At 40.3% G+C, this 16,205-nt stretch overlaps 1 protein-coding gene across 1 annotated transcript; it reads right to left on the bottom strand.

The window, feature by feature from the left end:
• Window positions 1-7,862: 7,862 nt before the first annotated feature.
• LOC143861528 (pentatricopeptide repeat-containing protein At3g53360, mitochondrial-like) lies at window positions 7,863-9,225 on the bottom strand. Its single transcript, XM_077372442.1, has 2 exons — window positions 8,571-9,225; window positions 7,863-8,503 (listed from the first exon to the last, which is right to left on the bottom strand). The coding sequence occupies exons 1-2, from the start codon at window positions 9,223-9,225 to the stop codon at window positions 7,863-7,865; spliced, it is 1,296 nt and encodes a 431-aa protein (XP_077228557.1).
• Window positions 9,226-16,205: the final 6,980 nt, after the last annotated feature.

Below are 16,205 nucleotides of genomic sequence, written 5' to 3' on the forward strand. Positions count from 1 at the left end.
ATGCTTCCCCTCACTTATGCATTTATATTAAAGAGAAAGAGTTCAAAGACCACAATGCCCTTAGGCAAATACATACACCTTCGAACACTCCCCCTCAAGCTGGAATGTATATATCATACATTCCCAGCTTGTTACCAATATCGCTCAACTTAGCCCTACTTAAGGACTTGGTAAATATCTCAGCCAGTTGATCCACTGATCTAGTAAAAACTGTACATATCTCGCCCTTTTGGATTCCGTGAAATAGCAATCCACCTCAATGTGTTTAGTCCGCTCATGGAAGACTGGATTTGTAGCAATACGAATCGCCTATTATCAGTACAACTGAGAAGGAGAGGAAGGAGCGATACCGTTCTCTGACAAAAGAGAGCGCAACCAGATCGGTTTTCCACTCGTGTGAGCCATGACCTGTATACGGCTTCTACACTGGATTTTGCTATGAAATCCTATTTCTTGCTTCACCGTGACACCCAAGTTATCTTCTACGAAGGTGCAATATCCCATGGTTGATCTCATATCTGCTGGAGATCCTGCCCAATCTGCATCAGAGAACCCTTCTATCTTTGTATGACTATGCTTCTTAAATAATAGGCCTCTCCTTGGATCGCCTTTCAAGTAACTAAGAATTTGAAGCACCGAGGCCTAGTGACAGGTATGAGGAGAGCTCATATACTGACTGACTACCCTTACGGCAAATGAGATGTATGGGCGAGTGACTGTGAGATATATGAGCTTTCCAACTAACCTCCTGTAACTACTAGGGTTATCAAAAAGTCATCCTCTTGTGGACGAAGTTTCACATTAAGGTCCGTTACACCCCAAGGTAACATGTCTCATCTAATAAATCCAACACGTACTTTCTTTGCGAGAGAGAGGCCCCTAGTGGAGTAGGCTACCTCAATCCCAATAAAGTAACTCAAGCGACCGATCTTTAGTGAAAAACTCTTTCTGCAAGAGGGCCTTCAATTTCTGTATACCCATTGAGTCACTGCCAGTATGATAATATCATCAACATCTATTATCAGAAGAACACAACCAAGCGTAGTCTGATGATTGAAAACCGAGTGATCAATGTCGCATTGTTTCATGCCAAAATGCATAATAGTCTCACTGAATCTCCCAAACCATACTTGAGGAGATTGTTTTAATCCATAGAGAGATTTTCACAAGCGACGCACGAAGGAGCACATCTCCTCATGAGCAACATACTGTAGACACCCAATTTTGTCAAGGTGGAACTAATGATAGGTTGTCGCGAGGAAAAGTCTCATGACGAGTCCCAGAGCCCTTGTTCTTTTTCTCTCGGTCTCTCTCTCTCTCTAGGTTATTGAAACGGGAAAAACTTCTCAAAAACGAATTTGTCCTAGAGTTACAACAAAAGCCCGTCTTTACACAGCACCCGCCTTTTACAGCATAGCCAAAAAACCGAAGGCCCTCCGAATAGCGTCGTTGTTCTGCCAAATTTTTGAAGAACCCGAAGCCTCTTCGTCCAAATAGCGTCGCTGTTCTGCCGAATTCTCGGAGAACCCGAAGCCCCTTTGTCCAAATGACGCCATTGTTCTACAGAATTCTAAAGAACACGAAGCTACATCATCCAACTAGCGCCGTTACGCCGCCGATTTCTGGGAAGACGTCCTCGCACTTTTAGTAAAATTACAATTATTTACCTGCTTTCTGCACTTCTATTACAAAATCCGGTGCAGGGTACGTATGGGATTTATGGCTCATTCTGCCCTAAATCCTGTAACGTAAATCCCTCTCCTCTCTTTGTAAATAGGTCTATGTTCCCTCTCCTTATCATGTCACTCTGTCTCCGGTCCCACCATAGACAAAAGAGACAGAGACGAGAGCCCTGGTGCTCCACGGCGTTGGACAAACGGAGGGAACTATAAACCCATTGTTTTCTTTCCCTTATGTCTTGTCATTTTCTGTTTGTTTTAGTTATCCTGATTGAAGTCAACTGAGAGATCATCCTGTGACTCGAAACATCCAGTTCACACTACAATATGGATAACGCCAAACCAATTTTTCTTCTTTCTTTGTAAATCCACTTTATTTTACACACAAGAATTAAGCCTAATCATATTAAAAGGGTAAAAGTAAAGATTTCTGATAAATCTCTCCAAATCTGCCAAATCAAGTCAAGAGACCAGGTTTACCCTGGGCATGAGGGGTGCCTAACACCTTCTCCGAATGTAACCATAACCCTTACTCATATTTCGGTAAGGACCAAGCCTTAACAAACAGAGTAAAATTATGGGTTCTAAGCACCCGACCTATAGTACAACTGCGGTTACTGCTCTTTCAATGAAACTCAAATTTTTATCTGTGTTTCATCGGAAAGCAGGCACAGGTCCTAGGACCTAACCTAGGTTACGACTCTGAAGCTCTCTTTGTTGTGAAATTCGGACACCGATCTCAAGTTCACAAGAACACAGACAAATGAACATTCCCACTCTTTCAAAGAGAGCACCTAACATGGTGATCCCGCGCCTCGTGAGATAAGCGATCAGGGCGGAAAAAAACCAACTCCCACAGACTGATGACTCCGCTGGGGAGATGAGTTATAACTCTAAGAATGACTTGACTTGGCAGATTTTCAGAAAATCATCAGAAAACATGGCTTTTTCTGCCTTTAATACAGTTAATCTTAACCCTACGCTGCGTTCAGGGGTAATCGTAAGTTGTGAATCTTTTCGCAAATTGTGGCTACTCCGTACCATACGCTTTCTCTACAGGTTCTCAAGAGCCAATGCTCAAAATTGCCTCCAATCGTGTGAAAATACCTTAGGAGGCACCTAGGCTTACCTATTTAATTTATGTCAAATACTGCACACACCATATTTTGCATACCTACTACCCTCGGGAGTTACTAGTGCTTGGTCCGGATGGGTGGCGTTTGGGATTTCATCACCCGGATTGTTATTTGTCATGGTACTGTTTGACGTGAAAGCACCACCTCTTTGCACGTCGCCCTTGTGGTGGCGTTAAAATAAGGTTGTACTGACTTCCCGTGGCACCAGGGCCTCCTGGTAAGGGTTGTTCATACATCTCGGCTAGATGGACCTTCAAGCCTTCATCACAATGCATAAGCCCAGCATACGCACGTAGTCGTATACCATGCCCATATAGGGCATGCTGAGCTTAGAGTTAGGCAAAGCCAAAACCTATTACTCTCGAGAGATGTGAGTAGACCTGGCAAACGGGTGGGTCGAGCTGGGTCAACCCGCGGGTGGTGCGGGTGCGGGTCACACGGGTCAGAATTTTGGTGACCCGCATTTTTGCGAGTCAGAAATTTGGTGACCCGCGCGGCCCGCGGGTGGGCCGGGTCAACCCGCGGGTCACCCGCAATTATAATATGATATAATATGGGATTGTAATTCTCCTGATTTGACGTGATTTGACCGCACCGCAGAAGTTTTTCCCGTAATTGTAATAACTCTATACATGTTGTTGGTATTTTTCTCGTAATTTTATAACTTCATAACCATTTATCCGTAATTTTTCATTTAAAACTTTATAACTCAGTTATTTTACTTTTCTTTTTTGTAATGATTAGTTTTTTTTTACTTTTTGCTTTTGCTAGAAACCTTCGCCCATGTGCGCATCTTTGCACAGAGTATTACCACCTATTAAAAAAAAAACGAAATGTTATCAACACTACTGAGGGCACTCTCACTTTTTTAAAAGTATGGTATGGCCCACACCATCGGATGATCCAAACCGTCCGTTATACTCCAAAAATCATTTCCATAGGATGATTTCCCAAGTGCTGATAGCATTCTCCAATAAATTCTTAAAAATTACTCTAAAAATGCGGGTGCCCGCGGGTTGACCCGACCCGGCCAGTGTTTTTGCGGGTTGGGTCAACCCGCGGGTTAAATTTGACGGGTCACTAAAAGTCAGACCCATGCCCGCAAATTTGCGGGTGGGTCGGATTGACCCGCGGGCACGGGTTGCTTTTGCCAGGTCTAGATGTGAGCATATTCCCAAAGTAGGAATACACTAAACCCTTGGCCCACATAGGGCATGTCCAGCGAGTCTAGAAAGGTGTCCCCGGATTGCCTCAAGTCTTGCTAGGGATTTCATCACCCTAGCCTGATGCGCATCGGTCGTAGTTTATTCTCACCCAAAACTAGGGGTTATTTCAAACCTTGCATTTTGTCCAGAGTCGTGGTTGCAAACCAATACCATCACTTTCCTTGAATAAAACAACCATGGACCTTGGAGGAATGTCCGTCTTATGATTAACACTCTTAACCAAAAGGCCCACATTTTGGAACTTTCAGATTTATAGTGTTTTTTAAATCCAATTGAAACTAAGAAAATATAACTTTGCGAAAAATCCTTAGATTTAAAACACTTGCTTTGTAAATCGATTCAAGTTCTACTTAAAATCCTAATTGGTTAAACATCCAATTTTTCACATGTAACATGGTTCTTCTTCCACCAAAATCAGTAATAAAGTATATTGACCCATCATAAATCATATTAGATCATGCAAGACAACCTCTCATGAAATTCTCTACAAAAACCAATGAAGAAAACAAAGAAAAGACACCTCTAACATGTTACTAGTTCTAGATTACATAGAATAAGATAATAACCGTTGATCTCTTTCCTTGTCTCTAAGGTGTGTAAATCCAAGATATACGCTTTGTCACATCTTGTATACGCAAAAGAAAACCCAAATGATCGCCCAATATAATTCGGTTTTGACGTTTGTTGAAGAAGAGACGAAGAAATTCAAGTGTGCCTTGAAGAAAAATAAGCAATAAAAGATGATCAAGAACACCACAATGGGGGAAGGAATTTTCTAGAGGGGGAAGACAAGGTGGGATGTTTTTTTAAGAGAGGAAAAAGGCTTGGGTGGGTTTGCTTTTATAGGCACAAGGCTAGGTTTGAGTGAATTTAGAAGTTTCCAATGTGAGCTCTCTCCATTTGGCTTGTTTCCAATTTGTGCTTTAACTTTCTCCTTCTTCGATTTTCATATTGAACTTATTTCTAAACCTTGTTTCTTGCAAGCTAAGCAATGCTAAATTACACAATGGAGATCCTTCAAGATCAATCTAGAAGTCTTTTCACATAGGAAACTAGCTTTTATGAATGATTTTCGTCCAAAGAGGGGGCTGCCCAATGTTTGACCTCATTTTTTACCTATTTAGATGCTGATTCAGGAAATGTTGTCAATGAGAAAGTTGTAGATCTTTTCGAGGCGTTCGAAATAAGTATAATTGTAAAAATTTTGGACTAAAGGTAAAAAGTTATGGTCATTTACTAACCTGACCATACCAGCCATTTCTAATTATAGTTCTTCCTTTCTTTATTATATTTTCAAAAAAAATATGATGTCACCAACTACCTCATCCCATGTTGGAGGTTTTTGCATGTGGCCTCCCCATGTGGGGCGCCCACTTATGTGACCGACCCACATGGGTGGGTCCACTTTAGCCCAATGGGCCTTATGACATATATTTTGGATTTTTTTCAATAAAAATTCATTAAAATCCTTTAAATTCAAAATTTTTATTAATGAACCCAACCCACATGACATTTATGGTGCACCCTCGGCATTTGGTCGAACCATCCCCCTTAGAAGAAATAATTTTTCGGACCAAAATGCCTCTGTTTGATCATTACGTACCCAAAGGTGACTAAAATGACATTAAATTGGATTGTCCCCAAAGGGGAAAGTTAAAAATAGAATGTCTTCATGGTCAAACCTAAAAAATAGAAAGTCTTTAAGTTTGCTTCTTTTGGTGGGTGATATCAAACAAGATCACTTGGAATCCTCTGAAAATGCCCAAAATGCCCTCGACACACAAAATTTTCAAATCAAGCGAAACCCCTAGGCTCCGTTCACTTCTTTTCCCGCTGCAGGAAAGGAAAAGAAAGGAAAGGAATCTGACGTGGCAAAATGGAAAGGAAAAGAAAAGAAACTATGATTTTCCCGCACTTTCTCGCTGTTCACTTGCCCAGAAAGCGAGGAAAAATATGCAGGAAACCTGTTTTCTTGTTGTTCACTTGCCCATAAAGCAAGGGAAAATATGCAGAAACCCATATTAAACATATATTTCACTAGATTTTTTTTTTGGCATTACCTGCTACCACATAAACAACACATACATAGTATGATCCACCAACAGGAATTAAACATTAGTTATAACATTTCCACCTAACTCATACATCCAAAATATAGTTCATATATAAACGGTTCAACAAAAAATAGATAAACATCACATAGCCAAATGGCGCATACAGCGCAGAATGCGCCTCAACATCTCCACTCGGTCCATCTCGTCCAGAGAAAGGAAGGCCCCAGCTTCCTTTTGATGCCCGTGAAGGTACACATAAGCATCAATAAGGTCACCTCTAACGAAACCATCAATGTTCAACACTGCATCTTTGAGGCCAGGGAGGTTGTGTACCTCACCAGTAGTAATTTTGGCATCAGCAACCATTTTAATGCCCAGTCTGCATATAAAATCATAATGTGAGTAAACATACCTCATAAACAAGTGGGAAAAAAATTCTAAAATACTACTGTCATAGGTACTAACCCCACACCAATGGCAAACCCCAAAAACCAAGGAACACTGTGGATGTCCTCTTCACGCTTGTCTTTCAAATCCTCATGGCGCTCATCATATGCATTTAAGGCTGCTTCTGCCTCCTTCTTTGTGGCATAGGAGCGATAAGATGCTCCACTATACTTGTTCACTTGAAGGTGACAGTCTGCTCAACTGTCGAATATGCCCACCTGCCGTCCCTTGAAAACCACATAAAACTTATCCTTCGCCATTACCTGGTACCACATAAACAACACATAATAGTTGCAATAACAAATGATAAATAAACAACATTTACTTAGATCTCAAGCAAGGTTTTTCATTCACAAGCTGTAGTGCCTTACCCTGAATTTAAAATAAAATGATACAAGTTTCATAAGAGAGAACTTTACAAATATTTCTATACTCAATAATTTGACCCCAAATCATAATAAAATCAGCAATGCTAAATATCATTCACATAAGTAGAGAAGGGGCACCCTCTGCCATTAGGTTGGTGAAGGAGAGAGGACCCAAACATCAAAAATTAGAAATTCATGTATGGAAGGCAAGTAAAACTTTAGAGATAGAACAGCTCAGAGTGACTAAAAACCATGCAACTATTGTTTAAAAACATGATTAAATCAGAATTCTGAGTTGCCTTTTTTTAGCAGTAAAGAAACCTAGTTGCAGTGTCATTATCACCCAACTCCACCAACTTTGCTACAACAGTCAATCCTAGTTGAATATATCTATGAACAATGCATGAACTGAGCAGTGTCCTCAGCACCACTGTCCCTGGTGCCAAACCCATTCCCTCAATAAACTCCACCACCTCCCTAAACAACCCGGCTAGCCCAAAACCATCAATAACACACGCATAATGTTCCTTCTCTGGACTGACTCCATAATCATGCATCATAAAGAAATAATGGACTGCTTTGTCAACAAGGTTGCCATGGCTGCAACCCGAGAGGACTGCAAGAAAAGTGACCTCATGAGGCTTCACCCCATAGTTTTTCATTTCATTGAAAGCCTTCAACACCTCTAAGCCATTTCCACTGTGGGCATGGCTCGAAAGTAGAGCATTCCACAACACTATATCACTCTTTGATGTACCCATGAAGTAACTAACTGAATTCTCTATGCTTCCACACTTTGAATACATGTCGATGAGAGCGCTACCAACAAATTTATCATTTTCCAATCCAATTTTAAGACTAAGGAATGAAGCAATTTCCCAGTTTCAGTAGCTGTTAGTTTAGAACAGGCCGCTAGTGCAGTGGCAAGAGTGAAATGATTAGGCTTAAATCCCTAATCAAGCATTTTAATTAGCAAGGCTAGAGCATTTTCGCTATATCCAAGTTTTGCATAACCCGATATAAGTGCAGTCCATGAAGTAACATTGTGGCTACTAATCTTTCCAAACAATTTAAGTGTGGAATTTATATTTCCACATTCAGAATAGAGAGAAAGGGTAGTCTGAACTGAGATATCAGCACTGCATCCAAACTTGATTGTATAAGCATGAATTTGTTTTCCGTGATCAATAGCCTTGATATCAATGCAACCCATAAGGGCAGTGATACACACAACTAAATCTGGATTGACGCCTTCCTTTTGCATTTGGGAGAAATTTCTCAAAGCTGCCACTGAGAACCCATTATGAACATTACCTGAAATCAGTGTTGTCCACAAGACTAAATAACGATGATGACTAATCTGTTCAAAGATTTTCAGTGTACCTTCCATGGTCGAACACTTTGCATACATATCCATCAGAGCTTCCCTGACACATATGTCCGATTCACACCCAATTTGAAGGGCAACAGAATGAATTTGAGTACCCAGATCCAAAGACTCAGACACAGCAGAAACACTAAGAATGCAAGCTAATAAGACATTATCAATCATCATGGCTTCATGATAAATCCAATAAAAGGCATCCATAGCATCTGCAAAAGCACGCATGGATGGCATAACCATTAATCAAAGTTGTCCATGACATTATGTTCTTGCTACCCAAATAAACCAACAAATCAAAAGCATCATCCATGGCATCACAACAAGAATACATCCCAACAAGAGAATTCTCTATCACACCATCATCCTCAAAGCCAAATTTAATTATCAAACCATGAATTTGAACCCCACCTCTCAAAATTTCATATCCGTCAATTCTACTCAGCACATTGACAAAAGCTTCCTTAGAATTCCCATTCTTAGTGTGTACACCTATCATTGCATTGATCAAAACAATATCTTTAAACTCTAAACTATTAAAAACCTTTGCTGACTCATCAAAGCAATGAAATTCAGCATAAAACTCCACAAGAGCACTTCCAACAAAGACATTATCACCAAGACCCAGTTTGATTATATTACAATGAACTTGTAGTCCTTTACCAATATTTCCTAAATTAGTGCAACCTTTAAGCACACTAGTGAAGCTAAGCTTATCATGAACAACACCACAAAACAACATATTTTGGTAACAAATAAAAGCATCCAACCCAAACCCACATAAGAAATAGCCACCAATCATGGTACTAACCCCACACCAATGGCAAACCCCAAAAACCAAGGAAAGGAAAAGAATGTCCTCTTCATGGTACCACATAAACAACACATAATAGTCCATCAAACCCATACCAACAAACCCATCAAACCCATACATAAGTTAGTCCATCAAACCCATACAACCAAAATATAGATTAACATCACATGGTTAGTTCAAATATCAACGGTTCAACAAAAAGATCCAACCACCAAAAAACATCGACCGAAAAAAGGAACTCATAACTGCATAGGCAAGCGCCGCATAATGCGCCCCAACATCTCAACGCGGTCCATATCGTCCAAAGAAAGGAATGCCTCAGCTTCCTTGTGACGCCCGTGTAGGTACACATAAGCATCAAGGAGCTCACCTCTGGGGAAACCACCAATGTTCAGCACCTCATCTTTAAGGTCAGGGAGGCTGTGCACCTCACCAGTAGAAATTATGGCATCAGCAACCCTATTAATGCTGGAAGACACAACTTGCAACTCCGATACAAGTGCAGCATTAGGACGCTTCTTTGACTTCTTCCCACCAGTAGCAGAAGTTGGGCCCCTGGTAGGAGAGGAGTCACTAAAGCCCATGCTAACATCTACGGCAGGTGTAGATGAAGAAGCTCTAGCACGAGGCGGAGTACGGAGGAAGCTGTCGTCCATATCATCGAGCCCAACCGGTTGGGTTGATGAAGAAGCACCCGGTGTTTCCTGCGTCGCCTGAGTGGGGACCGCTCTCCTATCTCTCACCTCCTCTCCACGTGCGTAATCATCATCGCATACAGCTTTCATCTCTTCGTAGAGTGGATATCGTTTCGAAAAGAACCTCTAGTTTTCTGGATGCATCTGCAAACAACAATTGTCATTGTCATGAAGAGATGATTTAAACACGTAACTTATAAATGACTCGCAGTGATATACGATAAAAATTTATTACCTTCAAGTAATCATTCTTCACTTCTTCGTCAACCGATATCTTGCACAAGGTTTCATCCCAGCCAAAGCCACTGAAATTAATAATGGAGTTCAGAGTCCTGTAGGTTGTCTTGAGTGTCTTTAACCGATTCTTGACATTATCTTTAGTCAAGGTCTTGTTCAGGGCATCAGACACTTCATGCGCAACAGCATTGTAAGCGCACTCCTTGAACCCGGCACCAGTCTTCTGTCCTTCAGCTATCTGATTCTTAAGGGCTGCCAAAAGAACCCCATCCGTAGCTCCATTCCATGTGACATTCGCCTTCTTTTCCGTCGTACCTGCAGTTGTTGCTATCTCGCCTGCAAATTTCCAAAAGCATTCATAATAAAAATATTTAATCAAAGAAGTATAGATAACCAGTACTAATGCAAACATAGAAGTAACATTAACCCATGAACCAATACTAATGCAAACATAGAAATTACATAAATCTCAACAAAGCAAGGAATATAAGCTCCGTTCCAGCAAACTACACATCGAAATTGTGAAATCCACATCCAAACACAGGTGCACAACTATTGCGACCATGTCATTTCCTAACGACGACGTGCTTGGAAATCATTCCACATTTGATTCATGATTGCGATTCGAATGTTACGACCTTCCCTTACATCCTCGGCCCTGGTCATAGGAGGAGGAGGAACAGGTCCTTCTTCCTCCTCTTCCTCTTCAGTTAGAAGCGATGCCAGCTCATCGTCAACATCCTGAATGTAGGAGTCGTCAGGCATCTCCCTCCTAATGTGGTTGTGGACACAGCAACAGGCCAACACTATGTCGATCTGCTTGGAATATGAATACATGGGTGCTGAATTTAATATGCTGAATCGCTTCCTCAAGACACCAAAAGTTCGCTCGATTACATTCCTGGCTGAAGAATGCCTTTGATTATACAACTCCCCGGCTTTCCTAGGTCTGCGCCCTCTAATATGATTGAGATGGTAACCAATACCTCGGATTGGAGTTATAAAATGGGACAGGCACGGATACCCGGCATCACCAAGGTAAAATTTTCCTACAATCAAACAAAGGATTATAATTAAATTAGCTAAGTACTACAGAAACCGCATCAATACAAACAGTCTAATAAGCTAATTATTACCTGGCAAAATGGAAATCCCGTTCGGCTTTGATATAGCAGATGCTAACACCCGTGAGTCCGATGCCGACCCCTCCCACCCACAAAGGACGTACGTAAACTTTAGGTCAAAGTCGCAACAGGCTAACACATTTTGGGATGGGAAGTGCTTACGACAAACATATCTTTTTTGAATATCCTGAGATACTTTTGCATGAATGTGGGTCCCGTCAATTGCACCAATACAATCCTATAATAAGGACATTCAGATGTCAACCGTAACTGTTAACATACCGGCCTCAATTACTAACAACCTTCAGTCGAAATGCGTAGCTATCGTAAACGTACCTTAAAGTAAGGCATAAAATTAGGATTATCAAGGATTGCCCGTGGTGTCTCCCTTGATGGACGTACTATGAACATGTCTTGTAGGATGAGAATAGCATCGAGAACCTTATTAAAATACTTTGAAACAGTAGCCCCTGACCTTCTTGTGGTTGCCCTAACAGTACGATTCCTTTCATTGTGTGCAATCACACTTAAGAAAATAGCCACCTGTTCCTCAACAGTGCAGTGAATTGTATCTTCCAACAATGTTGTGCTTCTGAAAAGGCCCACGAAGGTGCGGAAGCACCGAACATCCATACGAAGAAGAGCAACACAATGGTTCTCTGCGTGCGTGATACGTCTAACAAAGGTCCTACGGGTTAAGTACCCACTTTCGTAAGGGGCTCTTATAATATTCTGCTCAAGGTATAGTCAAACCCTAAGCGTAACTGCGGTCGCCGCAGAGATTACTATAGCTGCAGCTCGAAGGATCAACATCCGCCTATCTGCTGGTTGACGAGGCATGATGGCAACCCTACCAAATACTTAAAAAATAACATTTAGGATAAGAACACAACCGGCAAAGACACCATAACCACTAGGGCTGGACATGGTTCTGGTTTTAACCGAAGAACCGAACCGAACCGGCTGCTTCGGTTCGGTTCTGGAACTTCACGGTTCGGTTCTGGGTCCCGAATCTGGGAATCGATGGCTTTCGGTTCGGTTCTGGGTTTGGGGACCTGGAACCGAGAACCGAACCGAACCGACAATTGTATTAACTATTAGTATTAAGTGGGGGGTGTTGATATCATTTTTAACTTTATAACAAATTCGTATGACAAAAGGGGCTGCTGATATCATTTTTAAGACAAAAGAAATTAAGAAAAAAGAAACAAGAAAAGATAAGAAACCAGATCTTTTTTGCCTCCACTGTTCTAACTTAACGAAACCCTAGATCGTTTCTGCCTCCACTCCGGCATCGATTGCTGCCGTGAGAAGATGAAGAAGAAAAAGAAGAAGAAGAAGAAGAAGAAGAAGAAGAAAAAGAAGAAGGTATGTATTAATCCCTCTTTATCCCTCTTTCAATTTCTGTTTTCTCTTTCTTCTTCAAGAACTTTTTCAAAGAATCAAGGTAAGTTTCATAGTCCTCTGCTTTTTTACTCGATTTTTCACATCTAGTACTTGTTTCCTGGCTGATAAATGGATCTTGTACTCTGATTTTTATTTGTGGTTTTTTTTTTTTTTTTTGTAATTCCTTTTTTTTTACTGTTCAACATTCATATTTCTGGTTTTGATTACATTTGGAGGACTCTGATTTGGTTTGTGTACTAACAGAACTGTTCATTCATGGATTTGAGATATATTTTAGTCGAATTTGCTCCGAAAATGTCTTTTTGGTAGTGTCTCATGTTTGTTCTACCTAGGGTTTCTGGTTTTGATAGCATTTGGAGGACACTGATTTGGTTCAGTGTTTAGTATGAGGATGTATTTCAGAATTTTCAGGTTCACTTGGTTTAAAAACCAACCATTTTTTTTTACTGTTGCAAACCCAGAACCGAACCGAACCAGAACCGAATAATTCGGTTCTGGTTCGGTTCGGTTCCAGGTTCACATGGTTCGGTTCTGGTTCCAGAACCTGGGAACCGACAATAGGTGGTTCGGTTCTGGGTTCACCCCAGAACCGAACCGAACCGAACCATGTCCACCCCTAATAACCACAGTCACAACCATCGAAACAAAACTCTTACAGCCACCACCAACCACCAAAGCACCGACAAGCAACCACAACCATCGTAACACCAAACAACATCATCCACAAAGCACCCACAACCACTCACAACCACTAAACCACCAAACCACCAAACACCCATCAACCACCAAAGCACCAGCATCCATCCAGAACCACAAAAACATCTAAACCAAACCCTTCTTCAACAACCAAAACAGCACTTAAACAAGAACTCAACAAGTACTGAAATCACATCCAACAAATTAATGAAAAATGATTGCAAAATCGATGGAATCACAGTAAAAAATGTCTAAAATAGATGGAAATCTTATTTTATTGTAAAGAGGTGATGATGTAATCACAGAAATGACAGAAGAAAGGAAATATTGATAAAAAAAACACAAACCCTTCATCAACAACCAAAACAGCACAAAAAACATACATTTCCAAACGAGAAGAACATGAAAAAAGGGTTCCGAACCCTAAAATGAGAAGAACAATTTTGTAATAACGTTTTTTGGAGGAAAAATAACAGAGAATAGTTCAGATCAGAACCTTAGCAACTTTTTACCAAGAAAAAACAAGAAAAAATCTCGAAGAAAATGAAATACGAGAGGGAAAGACCAGATTGGGGGAAAAATAACCAAATGAGACTCAAGGAGAGGAGCACTAACCTTTGTAGTGTTTGCCGGAGGTGGAGCTCGCCGGAGAAGGTGATGTAGCCGCCGGGTTCGTCGAGGGTTTCATCCAGGTAGGGTTTGGAGAGGAAAGTGACAGGCGATAAGCTTGTGAATATTGTTTTCCCACGCATTTTGTAGGATTTTGCGGGAAAGGAAAACAACGATTATGTGGGAAAGTATATTTTCCACGTTTTTTTTCAATTCTCCACGTCTGTAATTTTACATTCCCGGGAAATGAACTGAACGGCGGAAAGCAATGGTTCCCGAGAAAATAATGCCTACTTTCCTTTCCTTTCATTTCCCGGGACAGCAAGTGAACAGAGCCCTAAAAAATTCCAAATTTAGTAGGTTTTCCAAAATTCACAAAATGACTCATGACTCGTTAGACACACTCTAGAGATCAAATGAAACACATTGAAAATAACCAAATTACCCCTGAGGTGCAAAAATAGGCAAAAATAAGGGAAACCCAAAAATAGGAGTTTTTCCTACTTGATTGGAAACTTGATTATTCATCTTCCGGAGGCCAATGGAACCCTCTAGACACTTTCAGGATTGCGAATTAACTTCAAAATTCCTAAAATGAGGTGAAATTCACCCTAAAATGCAAGAATACCTAATCTAATATGGAAGACCGACTCAAGACTCGATGAAACTACCAAATCTTTTACTTTTTAAAGCATAGCAAAATGGGGGTGTCTACAGGCTTTAATAGGTGCCTTTGTTAAAAAGCATAAAGGAGGGGGGTAGGATTGAAAATATGTGGGTTGAATGGGTGCCTTTGTTAAAAAAAGTCAAAAACAGTTTCGCAGAAATTTTATATCCAATAAAAAATTCTTTTCTTTGTGGTACCAGATTTCGACCAAAATTTCAAATTTTCGATCGAAATTCAGTGGTCCGAAACCGGTACCGAAACTGAAATTTTAAACCATGCTCACTACCTTATTTTGATGATGGCACAAAATGACATACTGGTTCCATTGCCTGACTGTGGCAATCCAAACAAAGGCATAAATCATTTTGTATTTCTTGAATAGTGTGGGAACTCCAAGTAACAGTGATGGTTTCAAATTATACATAGTGCTAATGTCCTCACTACCACATTTTATAATGGCACTACTCACCGTATTTTTATGATCGCACTACTCACTTTATTAAAATGTACGGTATGGCCCGAACCATAGGATGATCCAAACCGTCTATTAGATGGGCCACTGCCTAAATAGGTTGTGCCCCAAAAAGAATTTTCATAGGTTGATCCTAACACTCCGATCTATAGAGGGTTATAGGTTGATCCAAACCGTCCATGTGATGGAACATAACATCAATCGGTTGTGCCCGTAAAATCATTTCCATAGGCTGATCCTAGCCCTCCAATCGATAGAGGTTTCCATAATTGTTGTTCCTCTTCAGGCCCGGAATCTATCAATATTTAGCAAGTTGTCTGAAATGCGAAATATCAAGTAGTTTTGTCGTCATTGTCATATGTCTATACCTCTTCTTGGTAGTTTTTTCCGTAATTGTCATAGACAGGTACCCTGTGTCGGTACTTTTCGTATGTATAAGACAAAGAAATTGTGAGAAAAGCATAGACATCTAATAGAGATGTAAAATATCAAGAATATAGTGACGTGTAAATCTCAGATAAAAAGAAAAGAAATTTCTTTTTCCTCCCGCTATATATATATATATATATATATATATATATATATCTAATACAATAAGCTGGGATGAAAAGAAGAGAGTTTTTTCCATTTTTTTGAAAATCACATGAGAATTACACGTCACATTTTTTGACTTTTTTGAACAAATGCACCCATTCAACTCATCTAATTTCAATCTTACCCCCCTCCCCTTATGCTTTTAACAAAGGCACCCATTAAATCATATAATTTCAATCCTACCCCCTCCTTTATGCTTTTAACAAAGGCACCCATTAAAGCCGTATAATTTCGATCTTACCCCCCTCATTTATGGGTTTTTAATCTCTCTGGAACTCACGTGTCCCCTCTACACATGCAGCTTCTGTGTATAGCTTATACACTGTATTTCTTTTTCCATTTTTTTGAAAATTACATGAGATTTACACATCACATTTTTTGACTTTTTTGAACAAATGCACCCATCAACTCATATAATTTCAATCTTACCCCCCTCATTTATGGTTTTTTAATCTCTCTGGAACTCACGTGTTCCCTCTACACATGCAGCTTCTGTGTATACACTGTATTTCTGTGTATAGAAAGGAATTCGTTAATTTAATGCTATAATTTATATTTCTGTTATCACCAACGAGATTAGAAAAAGTAGCTATTTTTTT

The sequence above is a fragment of the Tasmannia lanceolata genome, unplaced genomic scaffold (genome assembly GCF_043159265.1).
Source record: "Tasmannia lanceolata isolate RefF3 unplaced genomic scaffold, GAP_Taslan_0.1 ptg000037l, whole genome shotgun sequence".
Lineage (NCBI taxonomy): Eukaryota > Viridiplantae > Streptophyta > Magnoliopsida > Canellales > Winteraceae > Tasmannia > Tasmannia lanceolata.

Bases quoted from the DNA above. Each gene is read 5' to 3' on its own strand.
- LOC143861528 (XM_077372442.1), bottom strand. From the start codon at position 9,225: ATGTATGGGTTTGATGGGTTTGTTGGTATGGGTTTGATGGACTATTAT. The intron at 8,504-8,570 runs GTAGCAAGAACA...GTGCTTTTGCAG, and splicing joins TGATTTGTTGGTTTATTTGG to ATGCTATGGATGCCTTTTAT.